This window comes from Diaphorina citri, unplaced genomic scaffold, assembly GCF_000475195.1.
Source record: "Diaphorina citri unplaced genomic scaffold, Diaci psyllid genome assembly version 1.1 scaffold1467, whole genome shotgun sequence".
Taxonomy (NCBI): domain Eukaryota; kingdom Metazoa; phylum Arthropoda; class Insecta; order Hemiptera; family Psyllidae; genus Diaphorina; species Diaphorina citri.
The window spans coordinates 37,614-53,131 of record NW_007378893.1 but is presented as its reverse complement, the minus strand read 5'-3'; the positions used below and the strand labels follow the sequence as shown (position 1 = coordinate 53,131).

Sequence of the window (15,518 nt, the reverse complement as noted above, 5' to 3'; positions counted from 1 at the left end):
AATAACACACTGGATGATCGCTTTACACAAGTGTACATCCTACCGAGTGGTAAGGAACCAGTGAGAGGACCTTATGAACATCCTGACCTGGTCAGAAACAAAGTCATCTTCACAGATTGGAATTCTCTTCTCGAGCAAAAACCAGACGATACATTACCCACCAGTAACTTTAATGAATATGTCAACGGGAAAATCCCGGGAGAGGAAGAGGTGGAAACCCCAAGTGATGATTTACAACGAGACTTCTCCAATCACTTCCCAGCCAGACCCTTCAGTTCCTTCCCTAGTACTGAGAGAATAGACACATCTGCTACTGTACAGACAGTGACCCGGGTACCAAGTGGTATTAATGTTAAAGTATTCTTGGAATCTGGACACGAACAGTCTGGTGATCAGGCATTCCAACACAGCCCACTCAACCGTAATGACTTTACCAGCGCTGGTAGTGATGGACAATTCTCAGGTAAACCTCAACTCGCTGTGGAGCTGCTGCCACCGTTCGATGCCAATGATCAACTTACACCCAACAACCAATTCTCACCAAACAACCAACTTTCACCATTTCCCCTAGGACCAAGCAGTCCTGATCTTACCCAAGTAACGTTCAGTGATCTTCCCTTGTCAGCCTCAGCACAACCACTCAACCTGGACGATGAAAACAACACGGTGGTCATTCAGAATCCATTCCAACATCCTTTCTACAAGGTCAGAAAGATGAATGATGAGCGTAACATTATCTTCATTCCCCTCACAGACTCAGACTTTGCTCTGGAGCTTCGCAAAGTTCCTCTGAACAGAACTCGGGTGTCTAGGAGAGTAGTAGCAAGATCTAGACAAGCAAGGAGAACTGAGAGTCAATCAAACCCTGGGCAGAGAGTATCCAGACATACAAGAAGTACAGAGAAGGAATCAAAATTAGAACACGAGGAACAGGAAGAGGCAGTGAAGTGTGGACATTGCCATCAGGGCTATCTGGTGGATAGAGCCAACTGTGTGCCCTGTGTTCCTTTGAGATAGAGAACATAGTAGCGGGCGGAAGTTGAACCCTCAACCTAGCGGTTACAAGGCAGACGCGCTACCCTCCAAGCTACGTAGGGACTAGGCTGCCTCATGATAACCTTAACATACTGAGTGATTAGCTTATTTATGAAAATATATTGTGTTCACTGTTCATAGCAAGACTTAGCTACCATTCTCTTAACCAAAGTGAATACACTTACCATTCTCTTAACCAAAGTTAATACAAAAGCTTCGCACGAGTTACTAATCAGGATCAGACCTCATGTTAGAGATGATAATAATATGAATGAGGACTGTCCAAACCAAAATGGAAGTCTTAAATGACGCCAAAGGGATAGATAAATTGCTTAGTTTTTATGACGCTAAAGATACGACCAGGTAACGGTGAGTGTAAGTTTTCCCTGCAGTCTAAGGGAGACCTCTTTGGTGCTGACGTCCTTTGAAGACATAGACACTTGGGTCACAAAAAGCCCTCAGACTTAGGTGTAGACAAATAGTCCTAAAAGTTGGGTTAAGCTTAGGAGAATTTACACTGAATGAAGACTTTCTTTCTTTTATTATGTAGGTAACGGCTAAATGTTATTTTCTTGGTCTGTGTCGTAGCTTGCTCTTCTCTTCATTCCCGTAGTATGTCCCTCATTAGATGGGCATCACATATCAATATAAAACCGTCCGATTTTTCCGGTTTCATTCCCAAGTTAAGTATCTACCCAAGAATTTCCTTACATCGAAGAGGCATTCCTCCTCAGGATAAAGAGTAGCCCAAGTTCCTACCTCTCTTGATTAGAATCATCGTTTTTCTTTATGACTCCACTATCAACCAAGGGAAAGAGAAGGGGAGGGATTAGGAGGACAGGAGAGAGAGTAAAAGAAGTGGAGGGACAGAAGGAGGGAAAAAAGGGGGAGCAGGCAGACGGAGATGTGGGAATGAAAGTAATAAAGTTCTTCTTGTGGGGAGAAAAGTTTCGCCGAAATTGTGGAGGTTTTTTTCCCCCTCTTCCTTCTCGCCTTCTCCCTTTTTTCTTAGATACAAGTGGAGATGATAACAAGACTGTGAGAAGGAATAAGACGGAGGGAAAGGAGGGCCGTAGAGGTGTCTATGCTCGCCCACATGACATACTACGGGATGCGCTGACGGGTATACTATGACACAGAGCTGAAGGTACGCAACGTTACACGTGGATAGTATCCAGATAGGACATCTGGACAATCGCGTGCTGCTGGTTATTCCTGGTCTAGGGCTGTGTGAGGTTCATTTGAGTAGGTAGGTAGCTTCGAATGGAATGGTAGGTAAAACCCTCGTCAATAACACCTTGGCAGTTGTACAATGACGTTAAAACTACACCATATACAAATGGCGAGTGGAAACCACATCACTCAAGGGACAGAAATTATCTACCCTTTGAGTCATAATGTCCCTTCAGAAGGACGATCCGTAACTCCAAAACGGTAAGTCGTATCAAAATGAAACCTTCGGCAAAAGATTTCTCAAGTAAAGAACAGTCTGAATGCAAATTTTCAGATTTTTAGCTTTATTTTTGATAATTCGTGACCGAAAGGGTTAACCCATAGGCGCCTGCTGTTAGGTATAGGAAGAGGGTACTTTGTAGGTTGATAGCTTGTCGTCAGATGGAGGGTAAATACCCCGTCACTAAAGACCTTAGCAGTCATAAAAAGACATTAAATTTTAAGCAACGTCACGCGTGCTTAGTATTCGTATGGGTGACTATCTGGACAATCGCGAGCTACTGGCAATTCTCAACCCCATTTAGACTAGGTGAAGGTGAGGTTAACCCATAGGCGCCTGGTGTTACGTATAGGAAGAGGGTACTTTGTAGGTTGATAGCTTGTCGTCAGATGGAGGCTAAATACCCCGTCACTAAAGACCTTAGCAGTCATAAAAAGACATTAAATATTAAGCAACGTCACGCGTGCTTAGTATTCGTATGGGTGACTATCTGGACAATCGCGAGCTACTGGCAATTCTCAACCCCATTTAGACTGAGTGAGGTTACGTATAGGAAGAGGGTACTTTGTAGGTTGATAGCTTGTCACCAGATGGAGGCTAAATACCCCGTCACTAAAGACCTTAGCAGTCATAAAAAGACATTAAATCTTCATCAAGAAAATCTCACCAGAAATTCTAGCACAGCATATTCAGGTGGGGGAGGTTTCCATGCTATGAGTAAACTATTAGATCCTCATATTTGGAACCTGGAACATAGAATACAGAGGCAGATCTGTGTTAGTTGGTTGACATGGTATGGGGGAATATAATTCGTTCGCAACACAGTACAACCAACAGGTACCTATGTATTGCGAGAAATGTTCATGATTATACAATATGCCTATTTTATCCTCAAGTCTAGTAGTGATTTCTCTGAGAACTGAAAGAAAACAAAGTCCATTAAACATGAGATAAATTAAGGCCCGTTCCTACTTTATCCTCAAGTCTAGTAGTGATTTCTCTGAGAACTGAAAGAAAACAAAGTCCATTAAACATGAGATAAATTAAGGCCCGTTCCTACTTGTCGTCAGTTTCATATGATTTTTCTTCTTCTCCGAATGTCCTGTAGATAATGTAATTTAAATGAGAGTATGCCTATCGAAGAAAAGATGATAAAGATGATGGAAGCTATAAGGAAAGTATTATCTAGTATTTCCCTCCTCCAAATAAATCTAAACTGCATCTTAGAATAGTTGTATCAACTTACTTGTACATTGTCTACTGAAGGCTCGACTCCTCTCCACTATCCAATACAGATGATAGCTTATCAACACAGGTAAGATATTCTCCAGCAGATACACACGATATTTCAGCTCCAGATAATATGAATAACAAAGCCATGTACTTGGACCTGTTAGCTGTCCATAATGTAAAGTAAGTTACAAAACCACAGCCATGTGTCCTTGTTGGTACCTGATGGGGTTTGCAAATTATTGCTCTACATTAGAGTAATAAGGTTTGAAATTAGAATAAAATGTTCCCAGCTCCATCTCTTTCTCCTCAAGCTCAAAATTCTTCTGTTCACATTTGTTCAGCGAGGTTTCATAGCAGGAGATGGTGGTTTCTAGACTTTGTATTCTATCCTGTGCTGCTCAGCTCCATCTCTTTCTCCTCAAGCTCAAAATTCTTCTGTTCACATTTGTTCAGCGAGGTTTCATAGCAGGAGATGGTGGTTTCTAGAGTTTGTATTCTATCCTGTGCTGCCTTCAGCTCCATCTCTTTCTCCTCAAGCTCAAAATTCTTCTGTTCACATTTGTTCAGCGAGGTTTCATAGCAGGAGATGGTGGTTTCTAAACTTTGTATTCTATCCTGTGCTGCTTGGAGACGCTCTGCAGCTTCGGCCTTAGACTTGTCGTTGTCCTCCAAGTTGGATTTCAGATTATTTATGAGACGAGCGTTGTGCGAGAGTTGTGTCTGGAGCTCGAGCTTCTTCTCGTTCATACCTGGGGGGAAGTAATTGAAATTGAATAAACTTGCTGCAAATTTCGGGTTGCTTTTCACATCTTGCAGGTATTTACATATAATGTCGCTGGTGGTGCTGGCTTCCAATGCAAAGCAAGAATAAAATGTTCCACATTAGAATAACATGGTTTACAATTAGAATAAAATGTTCCACATTAGAATAATGTGATTTAGAATCAGAGTAAAACGTTCCACTAGGTATTATAGGTACTTCAGATTTAGTGCCCTTCAAGAAGTAAAGAAATCTCATAGTGACAAGCTCGCGAATATCCCAGATGTGTGTAGTACCTACTGCTTTTACGGGGATAAACAAGAAGTGAGACGAGCGTTGTGCGAGAGTTGTGTCTGGAGCTCGAGCTTCTTCTCGTTCATACCTGGGGGGAAGTAATTGAAATTGAATAAACTTCAAGTCCATATGTTGCTGCAAATTTTGGGTTGCTTTTCACATCTTGCAGGTATTTACATACAATGTCGCTGGTGCTGCTGGCTTCCAATGCAAAGCAAGAGATTGTGGGTCTTATGATTGCAATTTTCAGTGTTTTTGAACTTTTCTACTATAGAATTTATTATTAGAATAACAATATTAACATGAATTGAATGTATTATTTCCCCCATTAGATACTTACTGTTGGGTCTTATGATTGCAATTTTCAGTGTTTTTGAACTTTTCTACTATAGAATTTATTATTAGAATAACAAGATTAACATGAATTGAATGTATTATTCCCCCCATTAGGTAGATACTTACTGTTTAGTTTGACTTCAAGTCTCTGGCATTGGAGTCTGGTATCATTTTCCAGCTCCTCATATTCACACTTCTCCATCTCCAGGAATTGATTGTCTCGTCTCAGTTTGATATTAACTTACTGTTTAGTTTGACTTCAAGTCTCTGGCATTGGAGTCTGGTATCATTCTCCAGCTCCTCATATTCACACTTCTCCATCTCCAGGAATTGATTGTCTCGTCTCAGTTTCATATTGTCTTCTTCCAGCCGGTGTAGTTGTTTCTTCAGAATCTCATCTCGTTCTAGCATTGTCTTGAGACGAGCGTTGTGCTCTTCACCACAGCTTTCGTACAGTTGCAAACGCAGCTCTAACCTTTCCATTTCTGAACGGGGAAGCAAAATAGACAGGGGATTAGCAAGAGGTTATGTAGTAGATAAGGGTTCTACAGTAAGATTCCTGCCTTGGGTAGGATTGGAGTTTTCGCCCTTCTGTTTATCAGGGAAGCCCTTTATACAAACATCCATGTCTATTGGCTATACCTACTAAGCTAGGTTATCGTTAGATACTTGATAGGCCGATTTTTACTCTCTTTTTCTTGAAACTTTATTTTAGATTCTAGCAAATTGGTGGCTTATACCGAGTATCTCCATACTGGCCGATTTTTACTCTCTTTTTCTTGAAACTTTAATTTAGATTCTAGCAAATTGGTGGCTAATACCGAGTATCTCCATACTCGAAAGTACTATATATAAGTTTAATTTAAGCTTAGGAGGTGCATTAAATTGTTTATTTATATTGTTGTTAATAAAGTTAAAATTCAAAGTTCATATTTCTTTCAGCACTATGTAGCGACTTGTGCGACTTATATCTACTGTACCAGGTATCTCATAAGGATATGGACTGTTGAACAGGGAACAACTTTGTTTGAACTTAAGCTTGCTATGGTCTTTCTTTGACTATTTTTTTCCGCCGCTACCGCTGCCCCGTGTTATAAATCCGACTTGACGTCTATGTGCACATCCACAAAGGCGACCATGGACCATTGACTCTAGTTGGACCCATTATCTTAGGACTTTGTCAAGTCGACACTATTGAGCTTTAGGTTTCGTCCGCATGCCAAAGTTGGTGCTGATTGAAAATACCTTATGGCCGCCTCTCACGTTGAGGCTGATGTCTGATAGACCGTCTTAACGTGTGTGGTGGAAAAAGCTTCAGACCCAGGTCTTACAGACAATCTGAGTGTGAGTGACGGACATTAACCACTTTACTATGGTGCTAAAGTACCGAAAACCGACACTGATTCAAGATAACGATCCAACCTGTTACTCTTGATATGATGATATGTAGATGAAACTCAAATTTAATGTACATATCAATGGGTATTAGGAATCCAGGCAAATATTACTCTTTTTTATTGGCTTTTAATTCACTTTTTATATTTATCAAGTTTAGATTTTTTATTCCACGTAAACTTGAATTGTATTATTTCGCTTTTAAATTTACGATTATATTCTTCAGGATAATAAATTTATGCTGATTTATCTCCAAGTGATGCTAAGTATAGGTTGGTATTGGTTATACCTTTGTCAAGTATAAGTAGGTGGTTTTAATAAGAAGGTATACTTGGGTAGGTATGACAGAAAAAAGATATGTCCGGGTAATAAAAAGGAAGAAGAGAAGTTTTCTATAAAAAAGATTGATTTTTATTTTTAAACCAGTCTGATATACGATAATTCCAAGATGATGACTTCACTCAACATAGTTCAGTTGTCAATCTGTTTGCTTTCTTTATATTGTGGACTAACAGCCTCTATACCTGACTCTCCCAGATCGGTAAGTAAATAAGTTTGATATTAGTGCAAGAATCACTTATGAGTAAATAGATAACTGGACCAACAAATATTTGCAAAAATCCGAACCTTCTCGACAAAAATGGGCATATGCCAAATCCAATCATGTAACTATGTACAGAGTACATCGTATATTCCGATTGTCTAATATTGGTATGTATGACTCTACCTAGGTATATTATGTACGTACCTAACTGCCATGTAATAACTGGGTTCGCACGTTTTCTATAAATAATTCATTAGGTACATATCTACCTATTATTAGATATTTCTTTTCTTCTTATTGTACGCGTAGATACTATTTCCATTTTACATTCACTCTTGTTCTCAATACATTATGTCTTGTGTCATCCTCTATCTACATACGTAGGTACCACTGTACATACATGAACTTACCAAATACAACAATATCTACCTAGCCAGACTGGCTGACATCTAACAATACCGCGAGACACAATGCTATCCTGCGACATGTTGACATCTCAGTCAGCCATCATTACACTGAGGCAGAAGGATTTTCAAGTTTAAAGAGCAATATATTCGATCTGGTATTCAGGATTGTTAACGCCTGTTCACTACCAATTCAAAACCGAACCTATGAAATTGATAGAGTTTTCTTTTAACCTTCTATTGCAGGTTTGCTTTTGCAGGCGACTGGGCGCCCCTAAAAGTCGAGCGTCTACGCTTATAATGGACGGCGGACCTCAGACTAGATACGATTTTTGATCTTAGGTACGAACGTCGTGGAATCACATAAACACAGAAGTCTCAAGGCCATTGCTTCCAAATTTTTTGTAGACATGATTAATTTAATACCAATTCATAAGGGAGATTGGAACTATTATGGTAGGATCCAATTCCTCCCTCCCCCTGTCCATACCTCCGTCACTGCTTGCATTGTCCGAGTTGAGATCTTCAGACAGTTACAATGACGTAATATCAGAGCAGAAGATCAGGCCACAATATCGTGGTTTTGGTTCCGCGCCGGTGCCTTTGAGCTTTGGGGTTGAGAGGTCGCCTGTTCGATGTCAGGATGCTTTCTATGATCAACTTGTATCCCAAGATTCCCAAGACTTAGACGTAATGCAGATCGCAATCAGTTTGGTTACTATGAAAACTTAATTATGAAATTAATATTTGGAAAATGCCTATTCAGAACTTTATTACTCTTACTCCAAGTAAACCCACACATCATTCCTTTTAAGAATGACATCAATCTTACCTTTGATAATAACCAAATAATACCTTTGTAATTTGTAGGTAATAGTTATTTTGTTAGATCGAATGGGAGTAGTACGATTATGTATGTATGTCCAAGAGTAGATTTTCATATAGGTACGTTGAGAAACAATGATCTCATGACCTAATCAGTAATCAGCCTAGCTAGTAGTCATCCTAAGCTATATACTAATCCTGCTATAAGCTTCATCTTGTTTTGGTTATTTATCTACGGTCCAAGAATTAATTCAATCCACCAAACTAAGCTATAAAGTTCATGTCAAGGTTGTAATTAGCATTGTTGTACTCGTTACTAAGTGTAGCAGTTTAGACAGAAAGACTAATCGATTCCAGATGCTAAGTCAGATTTTCAATGCTAACGGGAGAAAGGATGAGACTTTGGTTCTTATAGAATCAGTGCAGAATACAGAATACACATTAGAGGAACTCTGTCAAATTTCTTATGACAGTTTAGAATGCTTGTGTTCACTCACGGCGAGGCGAATCTCTTCAGTGGGTAATACACATATCAAAATATTCCTCCAATATCGGGATGTAGAAGGAAACATAATTATTGGAATTTTTTCATTCCAATGTGTCAGAAAAGACTTCTAGATTTCAAATCTGTAAAAAATTCTAAGAAAAATTGTAATCGATTCCAGATGCTAAGTCAGATTTTCAATGCTAACGGGAGAAAGGATGAGACTTTGGTTCTGATAGAATCAGTGTACAAAATTGATTTCTAAACTTTTTTGGGGTGGGATGGAGTTTTGTTTATTTTTTGTGGGTACACATTAGAGGAACTCTGTCAAATTTCTTATGACAGTTTAGAATGTTTGTGTTCACTCACGGCGAGGCGAATCTCTTCAGTGGGTAATAGTAATACACATATCAAAATATTCCTCCAATAGTGGGATGTACACCTTGCAACTTGCAAGTTTTCTGAATACGAATCCCAGGTGTTCTAGTTTACCTATTGAATCAGTGCAGAATACAGAATACACATTAGAGGAACTCTGTCAAATTTCTTATGACAGTTTAGAATGCTTGTGTTCACTCACGGCGAGGCGAAACTCTTCAGTGGGTAATACACATATCAAAATATTCCTCCAATAGCGGGATGTACACCTTGCAAGTTTTCTGAATACGAATCTCAGGTGTTCTAGTTTACCTATTGAATCAAAACTGTCAAGACGAGAAACCAGCCAGCTTACTGAATCTCAATCATCAGTCAACACACGCGGTTCTCGGAAAATTCCAGCGCCCTCAAAAATTCTAGTATTTTCCGCGGCCATAATGGATCAGGCTCAACTAATAGACAGATTACTATTCAACTACTACTTTGACAAACCAGTCTCTCGCACAACCACCGTCACAGCCGCCAAATCTAAACCTCACTCGAAAATGTTCGCCATGTTTCGGCAATTCTATGTTTTCCTTGAGAATACCAACGTGGTTTTCCTGGCGGCTTTGGTCTTGTTTTCGTTGACCATCGGTATGTCCTTGCTATACTTGATGATATCTTGGATGGAGACCCGGCAAGAGATCAAAGGCTACATTGATCAGGTGGTTAACTATTGTCAAAAGAGTCCGGATGAGTGCCATAGCCACACAGTGCAGGAGGAAATGAAGAAGAAACAAGAAGAGTAGATGAACTTTAGACTAACGAACTGAAGAACTGAGCCAAACAGAAGCAAGCAACGGGAGAAGTAAAGGAACAAGTAAACACCCTGAAAATTTTGATATTATTGGGACCCGGCAAGAGATCAAAGGCTACATTGATCAGGTGGTTAACTATTGTCAAAAGAGTCCGGATGAGTGCGATAGCCACACAGTGCAGCAGGAAATGAAGAAGAAACAAGAGGAGTAGATGAACTTTACACTAACGAACTGAAGAACTGAGCCAAACAGAAGCAAGCAACGAGAGAAGTAAAGGAACAAGTAAACTAAACATTCTGAAATTTTTGATGATATTATTGAGACCCGGCAAGAGATCAAAGGCTACATTGATCAGGTGGTTAACTATTGTCAAAAGAGTCCGGATGAGTGCGATAGCCACACAGTGCAGGAGGAAATGAAGAAGAAACAAGAAGAGTAGATGAACTTTACACTAACGAACTGAAGAACTGAGCCAAACAGAAGCAAGCAACGGGAGAAGTAAAGGAACAAGTAAGCACCCTGAAAATTTTGATGATATTATTGAGAAGTTGTGTCATGATTTCGTCGAAAAGACAAGGAATACCTAGTTGGTTATTGGAATTGTTCAGACCGATCAAGATTTTGGTGAATATTTCAAGAGTCTATTCGTTTTAAATTTTAAAATGTTTCCGAACTTTCAATCATGGCTGCTACTGAATACCTAGTTGGTTATTGGAATTGTTCAGACCGATCAAGATTTTGGTGAATATTTCAAGAGTCTATTCGTTTTAAATTTTAAAATGTTACGGAACTTTCAATCATGGCTGCTACTGATTTCTGAATACCTACTGATGATATTCAAGAATAGTACCACTGTAGTAATGGTTGTATGTTGATTTTGCTACGTGCAAGGGATTTTATTTCATTCCTGTAACTATAGGTATGAGGAAGACATTGAATATAAAGTTGATAAACTCAGAAATCTCTTGTTTCCCTTTGGAGATTGTCACCAAATAGTTGATATAACTACCTAACTACTCATACTACAAGGAATACCTAGTTGGTTATTGGAATTGTTCAGACCGATCAAGATTTTGGTGAATATTTCAAGAGTCTATTCGTTTTAAATTTTACAATGTTACGGAACTTTCAATCATGGCTGCTAGCTGCTACTGATTTTTGAATACCTACTGATGGTACTCAAGAATAGTACCACTGTAGTAATGGTTGTATGTTGATTTTGCTTCGTGCAAGGGATTTTATTTCATTCCTGTAACTATAGGTATGAGGAAGACGTTGAATATAAAGTTGATAAACTCAGAAATCTCTTATTTCCCTTTGGAGATTGTCACCAAACAGTTGATATAACTACCTAACTACTCATAGGCATAGGGTCGTAGGTAACGTATGTGTTTGCAGATGATGTAGTTGACATACCTATAAGAGTGCCTACCTCTTAGTAACAGATAGTTGATGGTATCAACTAACATTCTTTACAAATACTCCATCACTTGACACTTACGTGCAAGGGATTTTATTTCATTCCTGTAACTATAGGTATGAGGAAGACATTGAATATAAAGTTGATAAACTCAGAAATCTCTTATTTCCCTTTGGAGATTGTCACCAAACAGTTGATATGTGTAACTACCTAACTAACTACTCATAGGCATAGGGTCGTAGGTAACGTATGTGTTTGCAGATGATGTAGTTGACATACCTAAGAGTGCCTACCTCTTAGTAACAGTAACAGATAGTTGATGGTATCAACTAGCATTCTTTACAAAAACTCCATCACTTGACACTTTGAGTAGATAGATATCTTCTACCTATACTCGTGCTTATAAGTAGCTATTATATCATAGGAAGATAAACTCTTAGTATGACCTTAACATTCCACCGTACCGGTATTGTACCTTATTCCTCTTCTGATGACTTTAACAGATAGCTACAACATTTATCATGACGATAATTGGCAACCTGTACTGAAGAAGTCATCAAGAAGCATCATCATCTTCCTATAGAAAAATAAAAACTAAGGAGATAATTTTGTTATTTGGTCTAAAAATAATTATTTCGCCCGTCATCATCACCCAGCAAAGATTTTTAGGACGAAAAACCACCAAGGCCCCCAAAAACTTTGACATTGTAGGATGGCCCAAATTGTTTGAAAAGTTAAAGATGATGAGTCTGATGACTTTAACAGATAGCTACAACATTTATCATGACGATAATTGGCAACCTGTACTGAAGAAGTCATCAAGAAGCATCATCATCATCTTCCTATAGAAAAATAAAAACTAAGGAGATAATTTTGTTATTTGGTCTAAAAATAATTTCGCCGTCATCGTCACCCAGCAAAGATTTTTAGGACGAAAAACCACCAAGGCCCCCACAAACTTTGACATTCTAGGATGGCCCAAATTGTTTGAAAAGTTAAAGATGATGACGTTGTTAAAATCAGTTGTTAGAATGACCGCGAAAATTACGCGTCTATAAGTGTGGGATTTTCGGCGTGACGGAAGTTTTGGACCCATTATCTTAGGACTTTGTCAAGTCGACACTATTGAGCTTTAAGTTTCGTCTGCATGCCAAAGTTGGTGCTGATTGAAAATACCTTATGGCCGCCTCTCACGCTGATAGACCGTCTTAACGTGTGTGGTGGAAAAAGCTTCAGACCCAGGTCTTACAGACAATCTGAGCGTGAGTGACGGACATTAACCACTTTGCTATGGTGCTAAAGTACCGAAAACCGACACTGATTCAAGGTAACAATCCAATTATCCAACCTGTTACTCTTGATATGTAGATGAAACTCAAATGTATCAATGGATATTAGGAATCCAGGCAAATATTACTCTTTTTATTGACTTTCAATAGTTTCAATTCACTTTTTACATTTATCAAGTTTAGATTTTTTATTCCACGTAAACTTGAATTTTAGTATTTCGCTTTTAAATTTACGATAATATTCTTCAGGATAATTTATGGTGATTTATCTCCAAGTGCTAAGTTAGGTTGGTATTGGTTATACCTTTGTCAAGTATAAGTAGGTGGTTTTAATAAGAAGGTATACTTGGGTATAGGTATGACAGAAAAAAAGAGATGTCCGGGTAATAAAAAGGAAGAAGAGAAGTTTTCTATAAAAAAAGATTGATTTTTATTTTTATTTAATCTTGATAGACACATGTTACCTATTATTAAGTTTATGTGGATAATTTTCCTTAGTGATTTACAATATACCTATTATACCTATATGTACCTACTCATTCATAGATATAGATATAGGTATAGCTATCTTACATAATACCCATGTTCCTATTATTTAATATTAACCCATGCTGATCCTAAGTTCCTCATCCAAGTGACGGTGACGAGGTAAGAATTTCTTCGCGAAAAAAGGTCAACAGTGAAGTGTTGGCTCAAAAGATGGCTGCCCGTCTACACAAGTAACATATTGCCGATTGCCGATTTTGGCAGGTAGGTACCACTCTACCACTTTCTCATAACAAAAACTAGGTAGGTGCTACGTACCATTCTCATCAATTACCATCATGAGTACGAATTACTATCTTACGAATATATTTTTTATTATTTAATATCACAGGGGGGCGTAAGTTTTTATTATTTAACAGCAAAGAACAATATCAATCATTTTAATTATTTATTTAGATACCCATTTCATAAAGCATATAGCATGTAGCAATTGTAGCATGTTATGCAGGTAGTGGTTCGTGAGATGTGTCTAGTTCATTAAGAAGTTCAGAATGGTTAATAGCATGCATTTCATCCTTACGACGTGCTGTGAATGCAAAGAACTTCATTTTAATAATTCAAAATATTACCTATATTTTGAATAATTTCTGAAGTGAAATCCATAAAACAATATTCAAGATTCGCATGGTGAGAGACTATTAGCATGAATTGTAGATGTTCATAGTATTTTCCTACACAAAGTGTCAGAAGACTTGTTTTCAGTGATAGAGGGTGGCTACTTGGGGTTTCCTTTGCCTTTAAGCCAACCCTGAGGCCAAGTTCACTGCGAAAATACTAGTTGTATGTATGTGTTGCCTCTCCCCCATGGTCACTCATCCAGATACTAGTTATACACACCGTTGCTGAACTCTATTGATTTGTCGGGAATTAGTGCATTTCATGCTATTACCTCTGGTCTATTATATCTATTGATTTTGATCCTTTACAAATACACTTGTACTTTAATAGATAAATAGAAATGGGTTGTTGAGAGTAGCCAAAAATGTGGTGTCTACTGCTACTCATGTCTTTGATCTCCTGAATCCATCAATGAACACACGTCATGTTTTCACTGACATCTCAGGTCACAAGCCACAAAATTCACCTACGTCATACATCAGTGATGCAGAATAGGAAATAGGAGAACTAAAGGCACCTCATAGTATGCCTTGTACTATGCATGGAATATGTCAGGTACGTGGAAAAGAGGAGAGGTGTTCCGTACAGAACGAATTCAATATCCGCGAGTTATTCAAATATGTTACGTTGAGAAGTCAGATGTCACGTCTACATACATCCGTTCACCTCCAACCTCAATCCTTTCTTCTTGTAGTTCTGCTCCCTTCAACTCCTCAATCCTTTCTTCCTTCTTGTAGTTCTGCTCCCTTCAACTCCATCTTCAATCTCAATCCTTTCTTTCTTCTTGTAATTCTGCTCCCTTCACCTCCATCTTCAATTTCAATCCTTCTTTCTTCTTGTAGTTCTGCTTCCTTCAACTCCATCTTCAATCTCAAAATATGTTACGTTGAGAAGTCAGATGTCACGTCTACATACATCCGTTCACCTCCAACCTCAATCCTTTCTTCTTGTAGCTCTGCTCCTTTCAACTCCTCAATCCTTTCTTCCTTCTTGTAGCTCTGCTCCTTTCAACTTCTCAATCCTTTCTTTCTTCTTGTAGTTCTGCTCCCTTCAACTCCATCTTCAATTTCAATCCTTCTTTCTTCTTGTAGTTCTGCTTCCTTCAACTCCATCTTCAATCACATTCTTCTCTTCAGTCTTACCTATTTCTAAGTACTGGTCTGGTTTTCACTGTAATTTAACAATATCTCGGGAACGGTATGAGCTAGAGACTTGAAATTTTGTATATAGTTCACAAATGTGACAAGGATGCGACATGAAACTTGGTTGAGATAGGTGTTGCGGTTGGCGGTATTTTGACCGCTTTTTTGACAAGGATGCGACATGAAACTTGGTTGAGATAGGTGTTGCGGTTGGCGGTATTTTGACCGCTTTTTGCGGTTTTCTACCAAATATGTTACGTTGAGAAGTCAGATGTCACGTCTACATACATCCGTTCACCTCCAACCTCAATCCTTTCTTCTTGTAGCTCTGCTCCCTTCAACTCCTCAATCCTTTCTTTCTTCTTGTAGCTCTGCTCCCTTCAACTCCTCAATCCTTTCTTTCTTCTTGTAGCTCTGCTCCCTTCAACTCCTCAATCCTTTCTTTCTTCTTGTAGTTCTGCTCCCTTCAACTCCATCTTCAATTTCAATCCTTCTTTTTTCTTGTAGTTCTGCTTCCTTCAACTCCATCTTCAATCTCATTCTTCTATTTCTTCTCTTCAGT

At 38.7% G+C, this 15,518-nt stretch overlaps 2 protein-coding genes and 1 long non-coding RNA gene across 6 annotated transcripts in view; 1 reads left to right on the top strand and 2 right to left on the bottom strand.

Annotated features, from left to right (window-relative positions):
* The window catches only part of LOC103516031, a 46,159-nt gene that overhangs the window by 24,895 nt on the left and 5,746 nt on the right, over positions 1-15,518 (bottom strand). The gene's annotated exons all lie outside the window — the stretch shown is intronic.
* Positions 4,815-5,354, bottom strand: LOC113470257. Its single transcript, XR_003393376.1, has 2 exons — positions 5,238-5,354; positions 4,815-4,863 (listed from the first exon to the last, which is right to left on the bottom strand). It is a non-coding gene; the product is annotated as an uncharacterized LOC113470257 (long non-coding RNA).
* On the top strand, positions 9,479-10,614 carry LOC103516027. Of its 4 annotated transcripts, none has more exons than XM_017446897.2 (2): positions 9,479-9,817; positions 10,038-10,262. In XM_017446897.2, exons 1-2 carry the CDS (start codon positions 9,579-9,581, stop codon positions 10,150-10,152), a joined length of 354 nt encoding a protein of 117 aa, XP_017302386.1. In that variant the 5' UTR covers positions 9,479-9,578; the 3' UTR covers positions 10,153-10,262. The 4 variants fall into 4 exon arrangements, 3 of the variants coding, with proteins under 3 accessions (XP_017302386.1, XP_026684350.1, XP_008479202.1); XM_026828549.1 differs by having other exon boundaries at positions 9,480-9,834; positions 10,055-10,262; XM_008480980.3 differs by having other exon boundaries at positions 9,480-9,851; positions 10,072-10,262.